The sequence below is a fragment of the Cyclopterus lumpus genome, chromosome 25 (genome assembly GCF_009769545.1).
Source record: "Cyclopterus lumpus isolate fCycLum1 chromosome 25, fCycLum1.pri, whole genome shotgun sequence".
Taxonomy (NCBI): domain Eukaryota; kingdom Metazoa; phylum Chordata; class Actinopteri; order Perciformes; family Cyclopteridae; genus Cyclopterus; species Cyclopterus lumpus.
Genome location: NC_046990.1, coordinates 10802695 through 10829886, shown reverse-complemented (window position 1 = coordinate 10829886; position 27192 = coordinate 10802695). Strand labels below are relative to the sequence as shown.

Genomic DNA, 27192 nt, shown 5'->3' with positions numbered 1-27192 from the left:
CTCACCTTTTGGGATTACGACGCGGAACCGCACGTCGACGGCCAGCCGCCAGGTAAACGCGACGCCTCTCCGCCGCCGCTCGCGTTAGATGCGTCGGTAAAGTAAGTGAATGTCCCGAGAAAAAGTGTCGGTTTGTTTTCCCCCAGCGAAGGAGGAGGAGGAGGAGGAGGAGGAGGAGGAGGAGGAGGAGGGGAAGAAGAGGGGACGAGGAGGAGGAGGAGGAGGAGCGGGGTGGAGGTGTGGGACGGGTCTCCCTTTGTGCCGAGGCAGGGTCACCGCACTGTGGACACTCCAGAAGCGGCGAGGACCCCCGCATATCCGCGGTGACGCTAATGGAACAAAAACGCACTGCCCCCCCCCCCCCCCCGCCCCCCCCTTCCTCCTCCTCCCCCCCACCGGCCTTGTAGCGTTAGCTAGCCGTTGTCGGTCCCCCCCCCCCCCACCGGTTGACCCCTATTGCGCTTTCCATCCCCACGAACGTTGACCGACCCGGTTCGACCAGACGTCCGTGAGTGATGTCCGACATCTTTTTCTCGGGGGGGGGGGTGTTATAACTGCTACAACCCCCCCCCAGTTTGGATTACGTCGTCCAGTGTTTACGTCGCATTTCAACCAACAACATGTCCATGTTAGCCGTGTCTTTGTCGTGTGTTAAAGGGGGGGGGGGGGGTCTTCAAGTGTCCTCTGATCCGTCACCGATGGGATGCATAGATGTTCAGATCAGCCCCCCCCCCCCCCCCCCCCCCCTAAAAAAAAGAGCTATTTTTCTTCATTTGCTCATACCAATGACCCTCAAACCACAATGATATCTGTTTTAAAAGGAATTGGACATTAAAGTGGATTTAATGTCCCACAATGGATCGTTATTATATTCCATTTTAACAAAGGACCTCACGGCACCGTCTGCACATTAAATGAACCAACCGCAGGCTCCCCTCAGTTTCACATTATAACATCCTTATTGCCACCTGTGCAGGTGGGAGTTTGCTGTGTGACATTTGCTTCTCCCCCCCCCCACCCCCCTCCAGGGCCCCAACGATGTCCACTGAAGTGCAGAGACCGGACGACAGCCCCAGCACCAGCGGGGGGAGCTCGGATATCGAACAAAGGGAGTCGGCACCTCCCGAACATGAGCGAGAGCAAGCGCAGCCCAAAAAGAAGGAGACCAAGATCTCGAGTAAAACCGCCGCTAAACTTTCAACTAGTGCCAAGAGGTAAGAAAAGAGGACGCGGGACTTACACAAGGGTTGTTTGTTGAAGTAAGGGCCACTCCCCTGCCCCGAGGGTGTGAAGTTGTAAAAAAAAAAATAAGAAAAAGACGACAGTCCCACGGCATTGTCATTTCAAACATCCGCGCTATTCAGTGTGACAATAAACCCACAGAAAGGAGGTACAAAAGACATATTCCCATTCCAACACCTCCAACGCTTCCTTCCACTAGTCTTAGCACTTATTCCCCCCCCCCCCACACACACACACACACACAAAAAGACAGGAGACGACAGGGTTATTATGCAACCAGCTGAGCAAAGAGGTTGGCTGAGGCCAGCCGAGTCCTTCTTATAATAGAGACCCATGTTTCCAAGGTCTCCTTTTTTCTTTTTTTTTTACGTCCTCGCTTCAGTTCAAAGTCTCTGAGGGCCTTCGGCACAACGTGGGGGCCGCTTGACGCCGTCGCCCTTCACCGTGGTTTTTGCACGGTTATCTGGAATTTCCCACAGCGGCCACGTTCACGTTACACCCTTTAAAAAAAAGCTACAACTTTGAATGTTTTAAATTTGCATTGTCTATTATAATGAACTTGCATGGTGGCGTTTAGGTGTTGACGGCGGGCTTCAAAGCAACACTTCCCTCATTACGTTCTCCAAAACACTGACTCTGTGCACATGTTCGTTCCTTCGGCTTTTATTATCCTCCCTCCCCTCCCTCCTCCCCCCCCCTGAACATCGATTTTAACAATAAAAATCCTTCTCTTCTCCAGGATTCAGAAAGAGCTTGCAGAAATAACACTAGACCCACCTCCAAACTGCAGGTAAGAAGACGTTATCTTTTCACAGCATTGCTCTAATGACTCATAAGATGCTGGATCTGCGGTGGATGTGGCAGAAAGAGGAACGGCCACGCTGCAGTGCACCCGCTTTTGTCTCCGCGCGCGTGTAATGCCGTTGTTAGGGTTTGAGATGGTAATCTCAGGTGAATTAGGGAGACTGCAGCCTATTGTTGTTGTTGTTGTTGCTGCATAATGCACGCTGTTGAAAGCGCAGCCTGCTAGATCACAGTATTATGGTTGCTCTGAAATGGTGGAAAATGAGCAGCATTGTAACTTTTAAAAAAGCCTCTTCGATTCTTGTGTGCCCCCCCCCCCCCCCCCCTCCCCGCTCTGCTGGGGATTTACCACAGACAATGGTTATTGTGCGCTGCCGCCGCGGCTCGCAGCCCTTTGAGGAAGAGATATGGTCTTGAGCGAGTGTCACGCCACATGTGCATCGGTCTCTCTTGACATGACAAAAGGCTTCTGGGATGAAGCCAGCTCTCGTGCACACAAGGTGACTCGGCCATTGATTGCTAATGTTTTTTTATTATTTTTAATACGGCTCAATAATTACTCCCCTGAATCATTGGGTCGGTCGTGTTGAGAAACCAGGGAGAGCACAAACAGAAACAACCCAACCCAGTGTTGCCTCTTAATTAACGACAGGAGCCAGCAGCGCCCGTTCCCAACGCCGCTAAATCTAGCAACGCTGACAGCCTCCAAAGCCACTCCCCCCAAAATCATCATTAAAAGCGAAGCTAAGTACTCGTAGCTGTTCTCAGGTTGGCAGAACGTGTTCAGGCCGGTAGGCCGTCCATTTGATTGACTGATTACTGTCTTGATCCAACGAAAAAAAGGTCACAGAGGGGAGGCCAGTCTTTCTTTAATTTTGGATTGCGGACGCATTCGTTAGCAAGGCACCTGCTTAAAATAATGAAAGGAAAACACTTTGTATGACTCATCTGGCGATTTTTGGAATGACTTCACCCTGGACGGCCGTGTTTATTGCATGAATTAATCCCCCCTGCTGGGTCTCATCAGAATCCCACCATCATTAACGATAAACATTGAGCTAACCTTTTCATTCCAGCTCACAACCCGTTTTTTGTTATTGTACCGGGGGCTAAAAGAGATGTTGTTTTCCTCGAGGACTCTAATCTATTTCAATACCCCCCCTCACCACCCCACCCCCAAAAACAAAATAACTAGGTTGGCTCACATAAAGGATTTAGCTGGAGGACACAAGTAAGTAATTTGAAAGTAAAATAATCGCTAGCGGAAATTTCACAGTCACCTTCTTAGTGGGGAACTAGTTGCCTGGGAAACAATTAAGCTTCTTCAAGATAATCCTTTTCTGTGTGTGTGTGTGTTCCTTTTCTGTACCCTCCAAAATGATACCAAAATATGATGTGTTTTCTGTGATGCACCCAAATAGATTAGCCCTGTGTTAACAATGACAGGGGGAAGGAGGAGGGGCGGTATATGCATGCGTCAAACATTCAATTTCCCAATGCAAACGATGCACCGCTCAATGGGGCGGTGGAGCGAGCGTCGTCATGTCGGCCGGGTGAGCCCCGAGAGGTTATTTACTCGTTTCTCTCCTCTGCGACAAATGGAGTCACAGAGACTGCCGGCCCCCCTTCAGAAGGCAGGCGGAGAGTTAAAGAGATTCACTTCGGCTGGGATGAGGAGGCGTGGGGGGGGGGGGGGGGGGGGGGGCAGTTAGTGTGTGTCATCTGTATCTCGACTGAGTCCCACTTTGTCCCGGTTCAGAGAGAATCTGCCGTCTTCGCCACGTTAAATCTGCTCCCTAACATTCACAGCCTCTTCAGCGTCGCCTTCAGGTCTGTGTGTGTGTGTGTGTGTGTGTGTGTGTGTGTGTGTGTGTGTGTGTGTGTGTGTGTGTGTGTGTGTGTGTGTGTGTGTGTGTGTGTGTGTGTGTGTGTGTGTGTGTGTGTGTGTGTGTGTGTGTGTGTGTGTGTGTGTGTGTGTGCGTTTCTCGTCGCATTAATGGAGAGCTCTGCTTTGTGTCTTTCGGGTGTGCGAGGAGCTAGAATTTGGCATTTAGCGCCTTGGAGGTGTCGAGGATCTATTCTAGTGAAACATCTGTGGCAGGAGGTGCCCCCCCCCCCCCTCCCCCCCACAAAAAAAAAGCCTCTGGCATCCATCAAAGTTTGTTAAAGCTCGGCTGCGTTTAATATGACTAACGGTCATTACGATAACACGTCTGTGTTGATAAATCACGCGTGTCCTTGATTTTCATTCCTATGACGAGTCTAATATTAATGCTCACGTCGTCCGATTCACTTCCGTGCAGCTTCTTTCAGTGCTTTGTCACAACTTGGAGAAAAACGACATGCAAGTATTTACAACGTGTCTCCGAGCGCGACTCGCTTGTCGCCGTGGCAGCAGTCGTGCATCGAACCAACGGGAGCTCGTTGAAGCCCGGGAGGATTTGACACGGCAATTATTCTCACTGTCACGTATTTACACTTCCAAGTGTATTGTACAGCTTGTGCTTTTATTAATACGGGCGGCATCTGACAGGATTTATTTAATTTTTCTCCTGTGCCGCACGTTATATTGCAGTAATATTACTGAGAATACATTTTGGATCAGATGAGCTGAAAGAGAAACATGATGTTACTGGATTTCCAGTCATAACAATTGACAGACGTTCTTTTTAAGTAAGTAAAAAGTAAAGTTTAGAGCTGCAACTGACGACTAAGAGCCGGTTAAGTTGCGACCAGCTGTCAAAAAAATTATATAAAACACGGAAAAGCAGATGCTCACAGTTTGAGAAGCTGAAACCAATGAATGTTTGGTATTTTTTTCTTTTGCTAGATTAAAAATTATTATTACAATCATGAAAAATCGTCGAGTTCCGGCCGTTTCGCTGAATTGGTTCGAAATCTTCCGTCGACCGCAGGAACAATGGTGGTGATTCTTAAAACGGCCTTATCTTGCATTTCTTTCCCCACCCCGTCGTAAAAATTGAAATACTTCCCTCCGCTCCTCGGTTCACATTTCCACACTTATCTCTTCCATCTCGTGCTTCTGTTGTGACTTGTTACAACTTTTCAAGCAGGAATCCAAAACAAAGGCACTTTTTACGAGCTGCTGTCGTGGTTCTGGACCACGGTGCATGTTGGATGTGTTCATCATCTCCTCACAGATGGCAGATCAATGTTCAGCTCCCTGAAACGTAACGCTACATGTCAAATGTTGTTGTTGTTTTCTTCACACGCTGCTATTGTTCGCCCGATGTTTAGCAATAGCAGCAGAATAATCCATGGAAAAGAGGCAGAGACACCAATTTCTTATCCCGAGGCGGCTCAAATAGATTAAGTGCAACCCGGCCGCGACCGTGGTGCATTTTGGGTAACCGGTTCATCTCCCCCCTGTCAGACAAGTCGTTCTGGGAAATGCAAGAAGCCACTAACTGAAGTGGAAGTAGATAAGGTTACAGAATAGCTCCTGACGGAGAACACTTTAACACAATATATACATTAATGTACAGAATTGGATCATCTTTTAAGACATAAGCTAAGCCACCTGAAGGCTTTTGCGCATCAAGTCCGTATTTTGTTGCACATTTAAGATAAATAAAAACACGCTGTTTCGACTCTGAACCTTTCTCTTGCGTCGTGCCTATTTCGGAGAGCCGTTGGACCACTCGGAGACACCGTGCACGCAAACGTTCTCGTCCAAAATGGCGCCCGATGAGCTGAGTCTAGTAGAGGACACACGGATGGACTGCAGGACAGCTTGGGATCTTTTGGGGATTGTCTCAGAACAAAGGGTGAGGTGTTAGCGATGTTGTGCTCTCGGCATCTAAATGATTGCGCCGTGCTAATGCAATTCATTTATTGACCTCGTTTGGGACTAACGGCGTCCATTTAATCTTGTGTGGACTCGGTGTGCCTTTCATTGGAATGATTGGATGTCGCGAGCAGATATCACCAGCTGTAGAAAGCTGGCTGGTAAATGAAGCTCCATGACATCATTCACTCGTTCATATACGCTAGTTGAGCCAGCGTTGGCTCCGTGAGTTGGTGGAGAACGCCCGATGATGTTCATGTTCTCAGCGACCTCTCTTTGAGTCTTGCTTCAGGGGATTCGCGCTGCAATGCATCGACATTGTTCTTGTCCTGCAATGTAGAAAGCTAGTTAGCGCCTGTATTAAGATGTCTCGCGCACCGTTTGCGCTGTAATCCAAAGCGTGACCGGCCTAATTGCGGTTGCCAAGCTACAAATGCACGTTCGGGGGAGGGGTTCAGCAAACTTGTGAATTCCCTGTAATGTCCGCTTCTCGATTTAGAGCTTCGGCTGACCTCGACCGTCGCTCCTTCCCTTAGCACGGCGGTAGCGTACGGCGGGTCCTTGGAACAAGAAGCCTTCTCTGGTCCGTGAATTTTCCTCCATGTGATGTAATGCCCCACTGATGCCTAAAAATGTAGCTTTCTCTCCCCGATGACATCATGCAAGCTGCAGGGAACGGCTTTTTCTCGAAAACGCACACACACACACGCACACAGCTGGTTACCACGACGACAACGCGCCAAAGCCACGACATGAATACGGATCTCCGCCGTCATCATCGAGTTCCACCGAGGCACGAGGCTCTCTTCATTGTGGGTCCTGACCTCTAGCCCCCGTGCCTGTGATGGCTGCATATCAGTGTGTGCCGCGCCTCCCGGGGGATTCTGTGCCAGTGACACACCCAGCATCATTTCTCACAGCTTTACCATTAAGCCCAGCGGGGAGGGTTATCAATATTCATGAGGGGGGGGGGGGCGGAGGGATGTAGTCGCGGAGGCACGGGGAGGAGGGGATGGGCTACAGGAACACCTCCCGGTTGTTCCAGCCGATCGCTGCGTTGTGCATTCATTTTTGTGCGTCGGGTCTTCTTTTTTTGCAACGCGAAGCAAAAAAACAAGCGAATGCCTCTTTCTTTTTTTTATGACTTGCTTCATTTGACCTTGGAGGAGTCGACCCCTAATCGATGTCTTGTTCCATGATCACCGCCTTTTTTTTCTTTCATAAATATTGATGAGCTGCAGGCACCCGTCTGTGTCTCACGCTGGCATGTTCCTGACCTTTTCCGTGAAGGTCTTTGTTCATCGACTGCGAAAAAGCTAAAGACCTTCGTGAAGGCACCTGCTTCGGAACCCGAATCGCTTTGTCCGCCGAGCAGACACGATAAACACGAGGTCTTCTTCTTGGAGACGTTTGTGTCGAAGCGGATTAGACGTTCGCATCGTGAAAAGTCGGAGACTAACGAGGACGTTTGATCGAAATCGATGAAACGCTTTTGAAAATAATGAACGAGCCAGCGAAATGGAAACATGGTTTTATAGAATCTACACTCGGGGATACCAAAATAATACCTTCGATACGATACCTGTCATAAATATCATGCTACCACTTCACTGTCTGTGTGTCAGTGGGCTTTCCTTTCTATATATTTCTATATATATATATATGTTTGTCAACGTATAGTTCTGCTTTCGTTAAAGGTGTCCCCCATTTACTCGAGTTCATTAAGACGTTTCTCGCTCTTTCTTTTATTCTTTCATCGTGGAAGCATGAGAGAAAATGAAAGGAAACACTTAGTTATTCCTTTTTTAAACCATTGGTGATCAAAAATGTTTGGCATTTTCTGCCTTGATAATTATGACCAATGTATTATAGCGTAGATGACTAAGAGCGCCCTCCAAAAAAGGACCATAAGATGGGAAGAAATATGCAATCTGGAAAGAAAACATCACACCTATAAACACATAAAGATGTGTTCATGGAGCAGAAGGACATTACAGCACACAGATGGACGGCACCAGACTGGGTCCTGCTGGTTTGTTGCGGCCTCCATTCTCTCCCAAGTGCACCTACGAAACATCTGCTCCGAAGAAGTCTTTCGTTTTTTCCTCCTCGCACCAAGTTTCGAGCGGGGGAAAAAAACCAAAATGTGCGACGGCAGCGGGTTTAATTTCTCCTCCGTGTTTTATTAATTTTTTTTTTTTTTCCACCGCGCCACTTTGTTTGATTCATGCGTGTCATTTGAATTCTCAATGTCCTCGTTTGTGAGGTGTTTTGGCAAACGGTTGTCCAGAATGTTTGGATGAATGGGTTCGTAGGTGGGGAGGGGAAGGGGGGGGGGTGGGGGTGGGGGGGGAGCAGTTTGCGGGGGTGGCTGAATGGAAATCTGACACGAAAGAAACTTCTAAGTAAACAGTTTGCACCAGACCCCCTTTAACCTGATGGATGTCTCCAAACGGCTGCCCGGGGTGCAGAGGGAGGCTAAAGAGGGTCTCTAATTATGTCGGTTGCAGGGCTGCAAAATTAGAAAAATATTAGCATCATACTCTCGGCTAAATTAGTTTTCTAAAATTTTCACGAGGTTGCAGTTTTGTCTCCGAGGCAAATCTGTGTTTTAGGCAGTTTCCTCCCCCGAAGCGGAGAATCCTGCGACTCCCTGGACCGCACATGTCGGCACAAATTCACACAAAGCAAATGTTTATAATTACCCCTCAAATAAGGACACGCACACACTCTTTTTTTTTTTACTTTTGATGTTTTAGGAATAGGCTACTATCCGCTGCAGTTGTGATTTTAATATCACTTCAAACGTTTTTTTTTGGGGGGGGGAGGTTTTAAATTTTCTGCCAGATTGCGCCACTTTGCTCCGAGGGGTCACGCGGTCCTCGTTAATGGCGCCGACGCTTGCCGTGTCATCCCTTCACCGCGTGGTACGGCGAAGTGATGTTTCTCTACGACTCGTGATTGTTGTGCCGTTCCCTTTTTTTTTAATGCAAAGCCTGTGTGTGTGTGTGTGTGTGTGTGTGTGTGTGTGTGTGTGTGTGTGTGTGTGTGTGTGTGTGTGGTACAGCTATAATACTCTGCATTATTCATATTTAGCCAGAGGCAAACATTTGCACGGCATCAGACGCCTGCTGCGTGCAGCGCCTCAGATGCGGGGGAAGAAGAAGAAGATGCTTACCGCGTGAAATCTCTGCAGCTTTGTGCGCCATTGAAGATTCCCCCCCCCCCCTCTGGTAATGTGACTCTGAACCTCAGTGGGCACAAACCTCCTGAGCGAATGGCCGGCCCTTCAAACCCTCTCCTCAATACCGACTGCGGTTCAGCATGCGCGGTCGGCCTCCTGTGAGGATATAAAGTGTGCTATTCCCTTTCTGCTCCCTGAGCACGCAACCACATACTCAACCATCCCCCCCCCCCCCCCCCCCCCCTCCCTGCTGGATAGACCGTCCGGCCAGTAATTGCAGATTTCATTGGACACATGAACAATAAAAGGCTTGATTAAAAAAAATAAAAAAAACATGTCATTTGAGACGATAAAGACAAGAGCGCAGAGGAAGGAGGTGTCACCTCGGACCGTTGAGCTGCACAGTAATTGGTCTTGGGGCTCTTTCGCGGTCGGGGGGGGCGGGGGGGGGGGGGTGGAGATTGCTTCATTAAAGTTCCTCTCCTGATAACACGCTGATAGAATAGAAGATCTTAACTGAACGACGGCGCCATTAGGAGAGAAAGCCGCCCGGGGGGGAAACGATCCGGAATGGCGTGTAATGCAGATAATGGCTTTTTATTTGTGCTCGCCAATACACACTGATTCACATTCAATTTTTTTATTTCTCATGTTTTATTTATCAGCCCCTCGGAGCGGTTCCTGGCTCAGCCGGCTATTCACCTCCCCGTAAACAACAGGTGTGGCGCTCGCTGGCGTTCGCCGTTCTCGCCACTTTGAGCGTAACCTCGGCACATGACACGTTCTTTAGACTTAAAAAAAAGAGTTTCTGTGGTCACAACAATGTCGATCCGCGTGCTCTGTACGTTCAAACATAGTCGTGTTTCATTAAAATACACCTCACTTAACGTTAAAAGGACACGTCGGGATAACACAGTAAAGCCTCGAGGGGGCACTTCTGAATGTCTAAATGAACGTTTCTGTTCGGCTCTTTTACGACCACACACACACACACACACACACACACACATTTTAGGTTCACATGACCGCTTGTTCCCGCTCGGTTTGTTTTTTTCTTTGCAAGAGTTTATTCTGGTTTGGCGTCGAGGCGTTGGCTAAATTCCCAAAATTAAACCAGTTTGGGTTTTGAAAATGTGTTTTTTTTACCTTGTGGACCCCCCCCCCCCCCTTCCCCTCCCCCCCCCCCCCCCCCCCCCCCCCGTGTGAGTGGTACAGGCCCATCTCATGACTGCATATATTTCATCAACTTAACCCGAGCTCCGATGTCTGGGGGACAAGCTGGGTTGACGATTCTCTCTGTAGATTAGCACAGCTCTCATGCCCGTAAGATAAAGGTTATCATTTTTATTTATTTTATTTTGCACTGGCACCAATCTGCAGATTGCCCTGTCTATAAAATACAGGAGATGAGGATGATTAAATGGGCACCCTGGTCTCACATAGCGCACTGTATCGTGGGGAGGAAAGGTCATTCAATATATATGGAAATTATTGCTGCTGTCTTTTTAATACGGGGGGGGGGGCACAGCTTGGATGGTTGTCAGAAACATAGGAATGTTAAGAAAAAGTGGTAAAGCGTTCCTTTTTTCACATTTGAAGACGAACCCGTCTTCTTAATCCTCCTCTGAAAGCGGTCCAATGTTTTCTCTTCTTTGTTGAGGAGAACCGCTGAGCGAGGTCAGTGTGGGACGCCGTCACTCCACCGGCACCGCTCTACGACGCAAAGAGGGGTTATAACCACGGGTTTATTATCCGGATTATTCATCGATTTTGTTCAGCGTTCACATTTCAATCGACAGACTAAAGAAAACGTCCGTGGTGTGCTGCGTTAACTGTAAGGGGAAAGAAACTCCATTTTGGTGCTCCGCTGTGCAGGAAGCAGCCCAGCTGTCAAAGTGGGCTCCTACGATGAGTGTAATCTCTGAGGACAGGACTCTCACACACACACCCCAACGTATCCCAGATACCCCGGAAACGAAATGACCCAAATACCCAGTGAATCGAGGCGTTTGGCTGACGGCGCGCTGCAGATGTAGCGTCGCTTACGCAGAAGATCGTCCAGAGTTGAAGTGCGTTTGCTCCTCTCGACCCCTCCGTTGAAGGAGTCATCGGCTGTTTACCTCCCGTCATTAAGCGTGCATTAATTAAAGCCTGGCGAGTGGTGCAAACACTCAGCGGCGCGAAACTCAACGAGCGAGAGGCCTGTCTGATGCCCGAGCCGGTGGAAGGGGGGGGGGGGGTCTCCAAGCAACCGCCAGCGGTGGCGTGCACATTCAGCTATTGACAGCCCTTGTGCGGTTGTCGGATCCCACGACAGCAATCTGCCGCACCCGCTTATCTCCCATCTCCCCATCTCCCCATTGTCACGGCTGCAACATCGCCGGCCTCGAAAAAAAGGAAAAAAGCGGAGCGTCTGCTTTCATCGGATGGGTTTGGAAACTGAATAGTCGGGGAGGCTTTTGAAATAGTGCGTCGGTAATGGAAGTGTTGCCTCGAGGGCGTGCGTGGCACGGGAGAGGAAGATCGCCTTAGAGCGAGGAGAAAAATGTCCTTCTGTGGCGTTCTGTCAATGTATAAATGTATAAAGTGATGTTTGAAGAGCTGGAGAGGGATCGCAACCGGTTCAGCTGATATCGGGATCACGCCGCTTGGTTACGAGTCCAGCAGGACTCTCTCGAAATGAACTAGTTTGTACAACTTATCGTCCGACTACATCAGAAGTTTACAGTGGTTCTGAACGGCTTTTAGACGGGCTTTCCTCCGAGGCATTCAGAGGGTGGCACTCCTTTTTATGGGATAAAGAGAGCTCGCTGTGAGACATGGACGATCATGTTTAAACAACGGATCCATAGATCCGAAGGGGGGAATCGAACGCACAGCAGTGTTACAGTCCTCAGAGACGGTTGGACCTTAAAGCAGGGTATGCTTTAGGGCGGGCTTACTGTGATTGACAGGTCGCAACAAGATGGCGACATCCAAAACTCAACTTCTTATAGACCGTCTATGATTCACGCCGGTTGCATTGAAATAAATGGGCTGAATGAGGCTTTAGACCGATTTGGGTATTTGTAGTCGCATCTACAGCTTTTTCTTAGGCACCAAATCTAAATAAATCTGTTTGCATTCATCTGCAGAGGGACAATAAATGCTGAAGAAGCATATCTGACAGATTAATCAATTAGTCAAAGTTTATATTTGATTTTTGATTTCTCCAGTCGAGGACAGCCCCTTCAACGAGGTAATTCACTGACCATACCCGACAGCCTCGTGTCAAAACTCATCCAATGCACGATGGAAATATTGAATCCCTCCGCTCCAATTTTAAGTTCACTTAAATGCACCAGAAGAATGTCGGAGCAGCTGAACACGACCACCAGTAACTTGGCTATCAGAGGCCAACATCTGTCTCTGGGAGCCCACGAATCCTCGTCTCTAGAGGTCCATTTCCTGAACTCAACACGGTTGGTTTTTTGGGAGAGAAAACCAATGTTGTTTGGTGAGAACGAGTTCTTTTGACGGCGAGAAACCCTCCATGTTTACGTCCCAGAGACGAGGACTTTTTTTTTCTCCACTTATTTTTTGGGGGGCCTGAACGCCACACGGGTCCAGATTGACGACGTTGTATTTTGGAAGAAAATTCCCCAGAGAAGAAGTAATCATAATCGGCTCATTAAAGAAGGCTTAACAGAGGGTGGAGGGGGGGGGGCGGCGTGTGAAAAGAGTGGCAAAGTAGATTAGTCTGAATGTGCGCGTGTTGATACTCCAAAGAGGAAGGACATTATTATTATTTACTTCTTTTTTTATGGAGAACGATCTGTTTTCTTTCTTTTCTTTCAAGGGCATGCTTGAAGCCAGACGCCGCTTCTAACAGTTTGCTGTTTGAGGTTATTACACCGGAAATCTCTGTCTGAGACTATTTGTGTCTGAATAAAAGTGAACAGTGATGCAACAGCCTTGAGGGAAAGTGTGTGTGTGTGTGTACATTTGTAAGTACATGTGCCAGAAAACTACGAACACCATCGCAGGTAATTGCATGAAATCGGAGGTATTGTTCGTCGTCCCGGGCTTTGTGATCTGGACATTGTCCCGCTCTCCTCCTGGCTCGCTGCCAGCTCAGGGTCTTACCACAAACAACAGGACAGGGGGGGAGGGGGGGAGGGGAGGGGGCTTAATATGGAAATAACATTAATTACCGGGCCTAAACAACAGATGTGACCCTCGGCCCTCTTCAGCATAAATACTCATCTCATAAATGAAGACTGGCTTGTAATATGAAATCGTGTTGCGCCGCTTGGCCTGTAAATATCTCTTTGTGTGTGTGTGTGTGTGTGTGTGTGTGTGTGTGTGTGTGTGTGTGTGTGTGTGTGTGTGTCCAGTAGCAGGTAACCTAATCTTGTATTCAAAATGTAAGATAATCTAAATCCTACTAAAATAGCCCCGAACTGAAAAACCCCTCAAACCCCCCAACGGCGTCGGCGTTTCACCAGATCTCCGTCATTAACTTGTCAGAAGCCCCGCCCCCCACCCCCCCCCCCCCCCCCCCCCCCCCCCCCACTGGCAGTTTGAGCACCAGGCTGTCGAGGCCAATGCGCCGCGCCGATTAACATATCGACACGTCTTTTGTTTCAATCCTCCCAGCGCCGGCCCCAAAGGAGACAACATCTACGAGTGGAGGTCGACCATCCTCGGACCTCCGGGCTCCGTGTACGAGGGAGGCGTCTTCTTCCTGGACATCGCCTTCACCCCCGACTACCCCTTCAAACCCCCCAAGGTACGTGCGGCCGGTCGGGGGTCATTTAATGATCTGGGAAGAGACGGTGACACACACACACACACACCTGTCCGTGTGAGTGTTCTGGTCCAGGTATGACCAGACATCTCTCCAATTATCACACGAAAGAAGCCTTTAAAGGAGCATTAAAACGAAACAGTACCCCAAAAGATTAGAACTTTTATTTGTTCTACGTTTTAACGGTAAAGGTCTCGGATATAAAATAAAGTAATGCAATTGTTACTCTGGGAAAGGGGGATGGCGGCGCCCATTGAACCACAACCGGCGTCGCCGTACCTGTTCGGAATCCACACTCTTTGTTCACTCTTTGTTCACTCTTTGTTCACTCTTTTGCAGCTCGGTTTTGCACCTTTTTGTTGTTCCTTTTTTTTTTATCGTCGTGATTTTCAGCTCGAATCGACTCCGCGGCCGCTGAGTAGCTTACGGACACGCAGGCGGTCAGGGGCCCTTCGCCTAACACCCGTTCACCCCCCCCCGGACACCCCTCCCCGTGCTCGCTCGCCCTCCTCTCTCGCTCTTTGTGCTCCGTGTTTGACAGCAGACTCAAACAAATCCACGGGCTCCGGCCCATCTCTCTGTTGCCAGAGGGACTCGAGTGTTTCCGCACTTCTCCAACCCCCCAACCCCCCCTCTCCAATACACTCCTACCCCTCCGAAACACTGTGATCTGCAGCCAAAACCCCTTCTCACACACACACACACACACACCCTTCGGCCTGTAGCTGCCATGCACTCCCTCGCTGCTGCAGAGACGCTCCAGTGAAGCTCAGTTGCTGAATGCACTCAGACCCCAGGCCTCGGCAGTTTTAGATCCAGAATCCGACTCCTTTTATAATAAAAAAAACCTCCTTAAAGAGAAACAAGAGCTGACAAGCTCACCAGGTGGATGCGTTTCTGTTTGTGAACTCGGGGCCAGGAGAGGAGCTGAGGCCAGGGAAGAGAGGGGGGCGGAGGGGGGGTTATTTATAACGTCTTGCCCTTGTGTGATTTTTTGGGAATGCCGAGGCCCATTAGAGGTTTCCTGTGGTGGGTCCGGAGCGCCAGATGTTGGTGATTGGCGCAGCGGGCGCAAACGGTGGTGTCGAGTGTCAGAACCGAGACGTCAAGCTCGCGGTCTGACGGATAAACAGCGGAGGGTGTTTGGGATGAGCACCGTTAATTTCGACATCATTACCTTTTTAAAAAAAAAAATTTATATAAACGAAACCGTGGCCAGATGTGGACCGGCGAAGTACACGATACACGAAGAGCTCGGCGTTGGAACTTTTTTTTAATGGAAATTGTCATTACACTTATTTTTTATTTATTCCTCTTTGTGTTAAAAGGAAGTCCGTTTAAACACGTGGCGTCTTGAGCACTCAACTTCTTATATATTTTGTATTATTGCAAGTAATCCTATGCAAATGAATGGTCAGGTGACGGTTGTGAAGCTGTTTACTGTGACTGTACACACTTCAAGGTGGCAACAACACTGTTGTGTTGTTTTGATTGTACACCATGCTGCCCTCTGTTGGTCTGATGTATTAAGATATCATGAGTCTCATGGATACTAGAGGGAGAATACAGTCATTTCATGTGCAGCCTGTACCTGTCCTCCGCGTCTCACCTGTTGTTACAACCAGCCGACACACCGAACCGTCTTCCTTCCACTGATCTCACCTCTCCCCGTTCTCTGCAAATTGATTTTTAAATACATCCTTTTATTTGAGTTGTTTTCCTGGTTATTCTTGTGTGTGTTTATCGGCATAAAATGACTTGTCAATCATATATGCAGCAGAGAATTCTCTTTCCTTTTTTGGAAGGTTACGGTTCCCCGCGAAGTCTCTAAAACGGTTGCGTCTGTGCGTCCTCAGGTGACCTTCCGTACGAGGATCTATCACTGCAACATCAACAGTCAGGGGGTGATCTGTCTGGACATCCTGAAGGACAACTGGAGTCCTGCGCTCACCATCTCCAAGGTGCTGCTGTCCATCTGCTCCCTGCTCACAGACTGCAACCCAGGTGAGATCCGCTGCTTCCACGTTTGTTTATTGCGTTGCCGTCGGTACGTCTTTACTCGAGGGCTAATAACAACAGATTCAAACCCTCGTTGTTGCTCAAAAAATTAGATTTGTATCATAAATAAGCAAGACATGGCTCCTTGGCATGTTCCGATAGATCCACTCGACGTTGTTCTCTAACTCATCTTCACTTCACGCGTTTTACCTGCGAAGGTAAAGAAGTCGTCCGCCCAGCTGATTGATTACTTTTAAAATCTTCCCTCTCTGTGTTTGTACCTTTCAGCCGACCCTCTGGTGGGAAGCATCGCCACACAGTACCTGACCAACAGAACAGAGCATGACAGGATAGCCAAACAATGGACGAAGAGATACGCCACATAGACCACCAACCATCGCCTCCTTTACCCCCCCCCCCCCTTCCCCTGTCACTGTACCTCTCTCTACCTCTCTCTCTCTCACCCATGAGGCCTTCACACAGCAGGGGGCGTGATGTACCAACGGCACAGAAATGCGACACTCGCGTGCAAAGTACTTTGCATAAAAACTTCTCAGTTGCAACACTTTTTCAGTAAAAGGTTCTCATAGATTCACGCAGACAGACGACCAACGGCCAGGACCCTATTGATCGTTGGTCCTATTGATCACTGATCCGATTGTCTGTCTGAGGTGAACTGTTGCGTAGCCTAAACTACTGCCAGCTGTCTTTTTCAGTTTCCTTTTTAGAGTGAATTTGAATTTCCCCTACAGTTTAAATGCCTTTGGCTTTTATTGTGAAAGGTAAGGAGTGGATCTGGTCTGCCTTTTTGTCAAGGTTGAAAGGAGTCATAAAGTTCTTGGATCAGACTATGGAGCCTCCGTGCTGCTGTTTCATTAATAACTAGACTCTTTATTTGCGGTGCGAAAGCTCAGAAAATCCACTTTGTTCCGGGGGTTTAATATTCGTGTTCTGTGTGAAGATACTACATAAAATGTATATTTACATGCGAATTAATCGCACAAAAAAATACAACGCCCCCAGTGTGTGCAGGCCTTTAGTCTGTCAAAGCACACTCACTGAGTGCAACAGTAATCCTGCCCTCCTATCACCTTCCTCCTCCTCTTCCTCCTCCACCTCAACATTTTATCTACCTTTTCTGTGTTTAGAAAAGAAAAGAAGAAGAAAATCAATGGAGACATGTCCTTTTGTTCCTTGTTGACTTTTTTTTTTTATACAAAGAGTAGATTGGGATTTTTATTGTCCAATATCTGAATGTTGGAAGTATTGTATTGGAGAAAAAAAAGAAGAAAAAAAAACACAGAATATTATAAATTTCATACGCATTTGTCCTTCAGCTAGTATGTATTCTCATTTTTTTTTAGTGGCACCTGGAACAAACATGCAGAATATTATGCTTTTACTTTGTTTTCCTTGTTTTTATTTGTTTGTTTCTTTGTATTTTGTCGTCTATGTTATCTGCATGGAACGGGAAGGTTTGCGTCAATGGATCCTTCATGCTTTTTAAACTTCCTCTGATTTTGTTTGTACTGTATGTATTTTTTCAAAGGCTTTTGAGGCAGACCACAAAAGTATAGGTCTGCCTGTGAAAGAGGCAGGACTTGTATATTTACTGGCTACCCGCCACCTCTGCAATTGCAGAGTGGTTTGTTGTGCACTTGTATTACTGAAGCACCCAATAAAACACTGTGGTTGGCTTGTGAGAAGAAAAACACACACGCTCTGTCTGGGATATTGTGTTTGACTGCAGCGTCAAATATTTACACTTCTTCACTCGCTGATTCAGCCACTCCGTCACACACACACACGTAACCTTTATAGTCTGAAACGTTGGCTCAATTACAATAAAGCTTCTTTGTTTTTAAATCAGATATCTGCTTTAGTTGGGTGTGGCTCATTATGACATTATGCGATAGTTTTCATGCCGTCAGCCTCTCTGGTCTGCAGGATATCGCAGAAATAAATGGATCTCCGTGAAATTCTTCTCTTTGGAAAGACTGGCAATTAGTGACCGTGTGGGCTCCATGGTAACGTAGCGGGGACGAAGCAAAGGGTCAATTGCATTGATTGAACAAATGGGAGAGTCCTTCGGTTTGCAGCCGCTTGCCGATAGGCCACTGAAAGCGCTGCGCTTCCCATCATATGAATAAAGTAATGATTGAATTATCTTTATTTACATTCTCCATCATTGCGACGTGTCTTTAGTCAAATGCAGTGCGACAGAGTCAATAAATACGGGTCTGCGGATCAGGAATTGGTTTTAAATATGTATAGCAATATACAGACTGGGCTAAAAAGAAAAGAGCTGCAGGGAGGACCGAGTGTTGTTGTTGCTCCATATGCTCGTGGGAAACACTGTTCACGTCTCTTTTCAAGGTATTTATAATGTTTCTTTCTTAGGATTAGAATTTCAAGTGACAATGAGATGTAGACGTATCGTCATGGCAACACTCGGACTCAGTTTGCATCTGGTTGAGATGTGTGTTCTGCTGTTAGTCTCCTCCCCTTTTGGTTATCGCATGCTACTCGTGTAAGTTCACGGCAGGCGTGGTAGTCACTTGGTAGTCAAAACATTGACATTTTCATTACACCCTGACAAGAATCAAATATCTGTGGCTGTCGCAGGACACAAAATGACTAAAAAGAGATTTAACATTACAAACAGACACAAAATTACTTCAAAGAGACACAATCGTCTGCAAAAAGCCATAACATTACTAGAAGAAGGCACAAAAATACTACAAACAGCCATAAAATGACTACAAACGGACACAAAAAAAAGGCTTACCGTATGGTTCTTTACTGGTTCTCCACCTTGTTTCAGTTTAGTTCAGTTTACTGGGGAAAGAACACAACACATCAAAATAGCCGACAAACAACCGTTTTACATTCCACGACTGATCTTTTGGGAAAGTCACAGCAAAATAAAGTATTAAAAACAGAAGGAACAGGCCACTCATACTCAAATCCTCACGCACAACATGTTTCGGCTTTATGAATTAATGATGCAAAAGCTTTTAAGCAAAGCACCAAGTCCGCTCTGGGTCTGCTTATACAGATTTGAGGTTCCAGCAACAAACAAAACAACAGAAAAAGAAAGAAAAAAAACGACTTTAGATATTTATGACTGTTCTGATTAGTCTGCAAGAAAGTCATGGCTGAAGCCTAAATGTCTGATTGTTCTTCCATGATGGCTCCTTGGTTTCACTTTGCACTGTAGCTCCTCAATGAAGTGTTGCAACAGGCAGACAAGCCACATGGTCCCCCTTGAAGCTGTGAGAACGTGCTCTCAGAGGCTGCAGCATGCAATGAATGATTTCAACTCACAGGCCCTATAATAATGATGATGATGATGATGATGATGATGATGACGACACCTTGTTAGTTATGAGTCAGACGTGGTCAGGTTACGTGGTTGTTTAGTTTCTGTGGCCAGCGATGCAGCAACTTAGTCATTGCAGAAGTTCTATTAGATTAACACAATTGCATGTAAACAACACATCTCCCTCCAAATTGTCTTTAAATTATAAAACTGGCATTAAATTCGTGGCTTGTTTTAATTTTTTTTTTTTTTTTTTTTAATGCTGTAGATGCTGCCGTCTGTAAAAAAAAATGTAGTAATGTATTTATTATGCATTGGTTGTGTAACCAGGTGGCATAAATACATCCTCAAATAAAAAAATATTGAAGTTCCTGAAACACAAAGTTCACAAGTTCGACCGACATTTTTTTTAAATTTATTTTAAAGATAACATTGACCACAATGCAATGTAACGTCCACGGGCGCATGAACCCCTAATAACGTGCGTGATGCAGGCGGTCGTGTTTCCAGAGGAGGACCCGGGCCGGGCGGCTCGCTGCAGCCGCGGTAGGCTACTTCCGTTCCGCAGAGGGCGACAGCCACCAGCCAGCCGAGACTGTGGCGGAGGTCCAGACACAATAGACTGGGTAAGTTTTAATACCGGGCGAAATAGGTGGTTTAAGACCGACGTTTCACCGGGGGGGCGAAGCGTACGACTCGGTCCGCCGCCCGCGTCCGTTTCTCGGTGAAGTCGAAGGTCATTTCGTCGGCTTTTAGCAGAGATAAACAACACGGTCGTGGGGTTTAGTTGGTTTGCATGGGGGAAAAACGGGCTCCGGCTACGTGCTGGAACGGACTCCGTTCCCGGCTGCCGTCTGACGCGTTTTAATGTTTTTTTAAAAAAAACAAAAAACGTTATAAAGTACGCTCCGTTTTCTCACGAAATTAGCCGCGACGTTACGTTTAACCGACCCCCCGAAGACCAACCGACGTGAGCCTTTTGTGTCGCGGTCCCCCCCCGGTTGTCCGTTCACTTGTGAGGGATGCCTAGCAAAGCGGCTCTTCCTCCACGCTGTTCCAAGAAGTAGTCGCACCCCACCCCCCGAAGTCGTAGGGCCTGAGCGTGCGTTGCCAGTTGGACTTAAGGGGGACATGGGGGGGGGGGGGGGGTGTTATGGGTTGTTGTTGTTGTTGTTGTTGTTGTTGTTGTTGTGTGGGGGGGGGTCATGATAACACACACAGCGAAACGGCTCCATTCATTTTAATTGAAGAACCACATTGTCCGCAGTCTGGAGTTCCTCGCGTGCGGGTGTGAAACGGTTAATTGTAGCGCGTGCGGGGTGTGAACCGTGCACGTCGCTAGCTAAACTAGCGCGTGCAGGGTGTGAACCGTGCACGTCGCTAGCTAAACTAGCGCGTGCGGGGTGCGAACCGTGCACGTCGCTAGCTAAACGTCCGTCTCGGCTAACGGCGGTTCGTTCACCGGAACCCGAGAAGAGCTTAACGGCTTTTGTCTGCCTCCTCACCGCTGGAGCGACCAGTGGAACTGACTATAATTTATATTTATATATATATTTAAAATATAATATGTTTAAAATATAATATTTTAAATATGTGGCAGTTAAAAGTACAGAGAAGTGCGTCAGTATTTCTTCTCTACAATCCGCTGTGACATGAAAACATGCACCTTAACGGCCATAAATCGTGATTAAAAATGTACATTTAACGCACTAAACACTCAAATCTGAGCGTCTTTGGCTCAAGAAAAGAGTCGTTAGAATACCGGTTGTCGGCATTTCCGCTCCAGCAGGTAAACAATGCGAGTTAATGATTGTAAATAGTGATTTTTAAAATGCAAATACACTAATGTTGAGTCAGGGTTTCTTCTTAAAATCATCTTTCATCACTCATTTCTGAGTCTGTCATCGCCCGGTTTAAATACCAGACTACAGACCAGAGTGTCAGTATTTCTACAGACACCAATGAATGTTTCTGAATAGTGAAAGTGACTTTTGTTGTTGTTGTTATTATTATTATTATGAAGCCATATTAGCGTCTGCCTTGCTTGGAGCTCATTCTGCAGCTTCGGTGTGAACTTTATTTATTTGTTCGTGTGGTCCCTCCAGGTTTCCGGTTCATCTCCAATCCAAACCGGTATGTCGGATGAGGATTCCCGTGCCAGCACCAGCTCATCTTCATCGCCGCCTTCCTCCAGCCAAAGCAGACAGAGGGACATACTTTGCAAAAAGAAACGGGAGAGCAAAGCCAGCATGAGCAAGACCTCCAAGCTGCTTTCCACGAGCGCCAAAAGGTACAAATATATAAAGGAATGACTTATATTATATTCTGCTCAGGTCGTTCGTCACAATCGGACAGTTGTTTCCTTTATAATATTTTAATTGGGTTTCTTTCTTGTGGGAAAATGCCACTTCAAACACGAATACCGACCACTTGCAGAAGGAAAAAATCAACTTGTGTATTTCTATTACCTCCAAAGTGCACAATTTTTCAGCTGTTTCACAAGAAGAAATCCATCTTAGAAGAGGAACACGTGCTAATTTCTCCTCCTAGACAGCAACTTGACCTGAACACAAAGTACACGTGATAAAAACGTCCTTTTTCTCCTCTGAAAAGACAATCAAAACCATCGCTCACACTTTTTACTTTTTTGTTTTATTACAGCCAGGTTTGGGAGGGTTGCTTTAAAAATGTGATGCAACTGCGGCTGATTGTTATTATTATTTATTTTTATGTCTTGTGTGTGTGTGTGTGTGTGCAGGATTCAGAAAGAGCTGGCTGATATTACTCTGGACCCTCCACCAAACTGCAGGTGGGTTTCATCCTTTGCTCTTCGACACACACTGATCCCACGATTGTTTTCTCCTGAAACCTATTGTCGTATTAATTCCTCTGGTATTAGACTGGTAGGGTTTGATATTAAGCCGCACGCGGACCAGTATACCCAGTCTGACCACCGGGCGTCGCACTCGACTCAGCAGCCGCTGTGTTAATCACTACCGATGCGATGTGAGCTGGATTTAGAGGCCGCTGATGCAGACGGCGCTTTAATTTGACAGAAGAGGTGATGTAAGGACAAATGCCAGTTTTATATAAAATCAACCAAATCTATTTTTAGGCCTGTGTACATTTTCAGTGTTGCTCTCAAACTAGGACCTAAGAATAAAATCAACATTTGTTGTTGTTGTTTTCTTAAAAACAAACCAGTCCTACAAAAGACAAAGAAACGATTAACTTTCACCAAACTTCTCTTAACACTTTAGTAAAAAAAGATCAAACATGTTATTGATCATCTTACGTTTCTGCTTTTCTTGGTACAAACTTTATAATTTTGGGGCTTGGGACTCCATTACTTTGTGGTCTTGGAAAGTGACCATATATTTATTTTTTATTTTTTTATTATCGGTGGCTTAATCCAAAAAAAAAAGAAAATAATGGCTCGTTGCAGCTCTAAATCGATGTGGCGTTCAGCTTCAGCAGCTCGGTTTACTTCAGCGTGGTGATTTTTGAAAGGATTATCCTTTTAAAACCAGACGCTCTGGGTTCAAGCGGCCATCGCAGCCGGCTGTCCTCCCTCCGTCGGTGTCCTGAGGCGAAGCCCCGAAAGCCCTCCGTGCTCCAGGGAGCGGTTCTGCAGCAGAGCCTGACCTCTGACCTCCCTGTGAAAGGGAGAAAACAGAGGAATCTCTTCCATCATGGCTCAGTAGATCAAACGAGCCTCCTCAGGCCACAGACCATCCCAAAAATGAACCCCGTCTGGATATTTGTTGCTAACTGGAATGAAACGGTCTGGTGTTCACGGTCTCGTTGTTACTGCTGCTCGTCGTCAGACTTCCCCCTCATGTATGAAGCCGGTTTTCGGTGAAAACAATAGATGCATTCTATTGTCTCTACCTGCACCAGTACAGCCTTCATTTAACAGCCCGTCCATGAAACCAAGCTGTTCGCTGCGGGGGAGCACGCGGCATGTGTGACTGTTTAACTTCACCACGAAGCAGAGGCAAATGGAAAAAATGACTCCAGTTACTTAATCGTGTTTTCATTCGACATTTCGCTTACTTTGAAAATAGCTGCTGTCTTTTTATTGAATAAAAGCCCAACTTTACGTCCAGTTCTTGCAAGACGGTAAACAATAGAAACATCGACGGGCGTTAAAAGCTTTCCATCCTAAATGCGTCTGTCTGTCACGACTACAGCGCGATGGTGTTCTCGACTAAATTAACAGCTTAAACTCTGGATTAAGGACGGATGACTGAAGGACAACGGACGTCTTCTGCCATTTTAAAGTAAATTCACAATGGACCACCTCATTACAACAGCTTGAAGCACAACCTGTCGCAGGCCGGCTCTCTGCCAATTAAATGTGTTTTTAATGAGCACCGTGTATTATGTGATTATGTAATAACTCAAATGTTCATAATTTAAATACTTTCAAGCTTAACTCGTGCTTGAAAGAGAATGACGCATGTTGTTATCAATGAAACGGAAGTCATTCATTATTGGTTCAACTTATAACTTGTTTATTGTACAGATATAAATCAACAAGTACCAGCAATATTATTGGTCCTGCTAAGTATGATGCAGATTATTTATTTAAATTTAGTTTGTATTATTAGGGCTGCAACTAACAATGATTTTTCTTTCTCGATTTCAAAACAAAAATCTCATTATTTCCCAGAAGTCCCATTTTTAAGTTGTACTGTTTTATTTCTGACCGGCAGTCCAAAACACAAAAGTTCTTAATTTGTCAACGATATAAAACAGAGAAAAAAAAGAAATCGGCAAATTCTCATATTGGAGAAGACGCAGTCAGTAAATAAGTGATTGATAGTCGATCAATCAAACCACCAATCATTTCAGCTCTATATTTAATTAAATAAAACCCCTTCCTCTGAGTTACTGTCCCTTTAAGGGAGCTTTTATCTGAAGGGTTGTAATGGGCTGCTGCCCCTCTGGAAAACTCTTGAAGTTCAAGCTGTTGGAAGTCTTTTGGTTTATGGAAAAGGCTTCTTTGATAAAGTTTAAAGCGTATCTGATGTACTTAAACCAACATGCATCTTAAACGATATCAAAATGAATTGCTCCTGCACCCTTTAATGGATTATCATGAATGCTGATGAGACGAAACCGGTTGTTTTGAGGCTGCGTGTGTGTCCACATCAATAAAATGAACTTTCATATGGGCAAAGTTTTCATTTGTCTCATTAACACTTACATCCTTTCACGTTAGTCCAAAATGGGCGTCCTGGATCGATCCGTCTACATCGTGAAGCCGGCTGAAATCACTGAAACACGTCCGCGTTGGTGTTGATCAAAGACGCTCAGCATCTGCCCCCCCAGGCCGGTGTGGATCGATGCCGGTGTGGATCGATGCCGCTGTGTCTCGTGGTCCCCCGAGGGGTTCGAGACCCCATGTTCTGCATGTAAGAGGGAGAAAAGCCGGGGATGCTTTGAGCCAAAATCAATACAGATTACGGCGCGTCGACACATCATCTGTGAAGGGAGGCGTCTTCTGAGCGACGCACTGGGGAAATGAAACTTTTGAAGGGGGAGAGGGGGATTATAATCTTTGTGACCGCTAATCTGTGAAAGTATCGGTGTGTTTTAATCCTTATTATTGCCTAAATCCGTATGAAATGTGATGCACGTGCTATATAAAACAATGCTTTTCCCCTTGATCCCTTTTTGATCTTAAGAAACAAACAAGATATTTCATACGGTATCGACTCTCTGGCGGAAACGATTTGCTTAACTTGTAATTTGCCTCTTTCTTTTTTTTTTTTGTGCCACATGCAGCGGAGCTTGAATGAATAATGTCTCTTCTTCACAGTCCGCTTCAGAAAACGAAACGCCCACGACCTCCAGAAGGCTGCCAGGAAGCTTTTAGTTGTGCAGCCAGTCAAGCACATGAATGAATATGTGACTTTCATACTGTAACTCCATTGATGTAGATCCAGTTGCGTCTGCTCCACTCAACAGAAGCATAGCATCTGTATTGACGGTCCTCCTCGGTGTGCGTGGGTGTCTTTTCCACCGACTGTTTATTCATTATCATGCTGCATTTACTGAGACATTTATTTGTTGTTGTTTTCTCCCCTGGCGGTGTTTTCCATCCTCCGCATTACTGACGAGTAAGATGAGAGTAAACCGTTGACATTTACGATGCCGTTGGAGGTCATGAAATAAACATGTAAACATGTTGTCTGTTTTTTGTTTTCCGGCCTGCAGCGCCGGCCCCAAAGGAGACAACATCTATGAGTGGAGGTCGACCATCCTCGGACCTCCGGGCTCCGTGTACGAGGGAGGCGTCTTCTTCCTGGACATCGCCTTCACCCCCGAGTACCCCTTCAAACCCCCCAAGGTACGGATATTATGACCACGTGTCTGTTACACTCGTGCAGACTGTGAACAAAACCTAGCACATAAAATATGATCTGGGAAACTCTCTGTAGTTTACACACAGATTTACAGTTTTATTCTTTTGGAATAACACTAGTTAGTTTAAATAAAGCCTTGATGAACATTTAGCTTGTTTTCAGTTATGTAGAAGGTGCCACAGGAAGTCACTGATCACACGCAACGTGTTGGGTTTTCTCTTTCACAATAAGAGCTTTTCTTTTCTCCAGTGGAGGAAGATGCACAGTGGGTCATTTGTTTGTCCCCGCAGGTTTATTTGGACCAGTTAAGTTATATTGGGGCATTATGATGGCAATAAAAATGCCAACCTCCATTGTAAAACATTTGTTTGTTTTACCAAGGCTCATTTTCAGTGGGATGGAACACTAAAAAAAACATACAAATAGTGATGTCAGCCTAAAAAAAGCATGTTATGGAGATAAAGCTAAAGCAAAATATGTTTTGCAGCTCTGATCTGAAGGTTTTCTTCACACTGCAGTTGATTTAGTTGCAGAAAAACTTTTATACTTTTATGGATGCAGAAGTCACATCGATGGAGTTTCCTCGCATTTAAAAGTACCTCTTTTCCGCCACCAGAGGGCTATCATGTCCTGCAGAGGAATATAAATGCTGTGTGTGTGTCTAGTCACAAATCCTATTCAAATGGACAGTTCAGAGTACGTCTCATTTATTTCTCAGAAGTTGTTGCAGCGACATAATTTAATCTGGTGCTAAATTTAAGTTCCTAAGTTCCACATTAAGGCACCAAGACCTTGAGGAACTCTCCGTTCAAAAACCTTTTTAGGGTATTACCATAAAGCGAGCGTGCCTGTAAAGGGGGGGGGGGGGTGAAGAGACCCCTCACACCTTCACATTGGCTTTAAAACCGAGCATGCCGATGGGTTAAAGTTCCTACATTAAGAAGACCTATAGTTAAAGCTAAGCAGACAACGATAGTGAACTGCTTCCTGTCTGCTTGTCCTCAGGTGACCTTCCGTACGAGGATCTATCACTGCAACATCAACAGTCAGGGGGTGATCTGTCTGGACATCCTGAAGGACAACTGGAGTCCTGCGCTCACCATCTCCAAGGTGCTGCTGTCCATCTGCTCCCTGCTCACAGACTGCAACCCAGGTGAGACTCCCACTGACCCGGCTCTGCTGAGCGAGAGAGGATTTGAGTGTCTGAGGTGGAGTTCACAAGCTCTCCGTTCTATTTTAAACGTTCAGCGTGCTGCAACAAGCGGGCTTGAATGACTGTTTCGTGATCTCGAGGGAAAGCTTTTCTTTAAATGTGTCCGTGTGGAGACATTTAAAGAAGTTTGTGGATTCGGTGCAAAGATTTCTAAACGGATTCTACTTGAAATTAATTATTGTTTACAAATGAAGAGAAGCAGCAAATGATGAGAGCCAGATGTTGTTCTGTATATGAGCTATATGAGTTTCTTTGATCGTTTTCACACCAACTTAACTTATTATTTTTTGTCGTCCCCCCCCCCCCCACCCCACCCCCACCCCCACCCCCCGTTCAGCCGACCCCCTGGTGGGAAGCATCGCCACCCAGTACACGACGAACAGAGCGGAGCATGACCGGACAGCCAAACAGTGGACGAAGCGATACGCCACATAGAGCCTCGGAGGACGGCGGCGGTG

At 46.5% G+C, this 27192-nt stretch overlaps 2 protein-coding genes across 3 annotated transcripts; both read left to right on the top strand.

Moving 5' to 3' along the window:
- ube2e2 (ubiquitin-conjugating enzyme E2E 2) lies at nt 1–26994 on the top strand. Of its 2 annotated transcripts, none has more exons than XM_034528803.1 (6): nt 1–52; nt 1029–1214; nt 1982–2032; nt 13677–13809; nt 15684–15831; nt 26675–26994. In XM_034528803.1, the coding sequence occupies exons 2-6, from the start codon at nt 1039–1041 to the stop codon at nt 26794–26796; spliced, it is 630 nt and encodes a 209-aa protein (XP_034384694.1). In that variant the 5' UTR covers nt 1–52; nt 1029–1038; the 3' UTR covers nt 26797–26994. The 2 variants fall into 2 exon arrangements, with proteins under 2 accessions (XP_034384694.1, XP_034384695.1); XM_034528804.1 differs by lacking the exon at nt 26675–26994 and adding an exon at nt 16114–17529.
- On the top strand, nt 19607–27192 carry LOC117728084 (ubiquitin-conjugating enzyme E2 E1-like). The gene is made up of 6 exons (XM_034528802.1): nt 19607–19773; nt 21253–21437; nt 21906–21956; nt 25373–25505; nt 26527–26674; nt 27072–27192. Exons 1-6 carry the CDS (start codon nt 19636–19638, stop codon nt 27167–27169), a joined length of 753 nt encoding a protein of 250 aa, XP_034384693.1. The 5' UTR covers nt 19607–19635; the 3' UTR covers nt 27170–27192.

What these genes read in the sequence shown, in the direction of transcription:
- ube2e2 (XM_034528803.1), top strand. Translation starts at nt 1,039, where the DNA reads ATGTCCACTGAAGTGCAGAGACCGGACGACAGCCCCAGCACCAGCGGG. An exon ending in CTTTCAACTAGTGCCAAGAG is followed by an intron (nt 1,215 to 1,981) that starts GTAAGAAAAGAG and finishes TCTCTTCTCCAG; the next exon opens with GATTCAGAAAGAGCTTGCAG. An exon ending in ACCCCTTCAAACCCCCCAAG is followed by an intron (nt 13,810 to 15,683) that starts GTACGTGCGGCC and finishes GTGCGTCCTCAG; the next exon opens with GTGACCTTCCGTACGAGGAT.
- LOC117728084 (XM_034528802.1), top strand. Translation starts at nt 19,636, where the DNA reads ATGCAGGCGGTCGTGTTTCCAGAGGAGGACCCGGGCCGGGCGGCTCGC. An exon ending in GTCCAGACACAATAGACTGG is followed by an intron (nt 19,774 to 21,252) that starts GTAAGTTTTAAT and finishes TGGTCCCTCCAG; the next exon opens with GTTTCCGGTTCATCTCCAAT. An exon ending in CTTTCCACGAGCGCCAAAAG is followed by an intron (nt 21,438 to 21,905) that starts GTACAAATATAT and finishes GTGTGTGTGCAG; the next exon opens with GATTCAGAAAGAGCTGGCTG.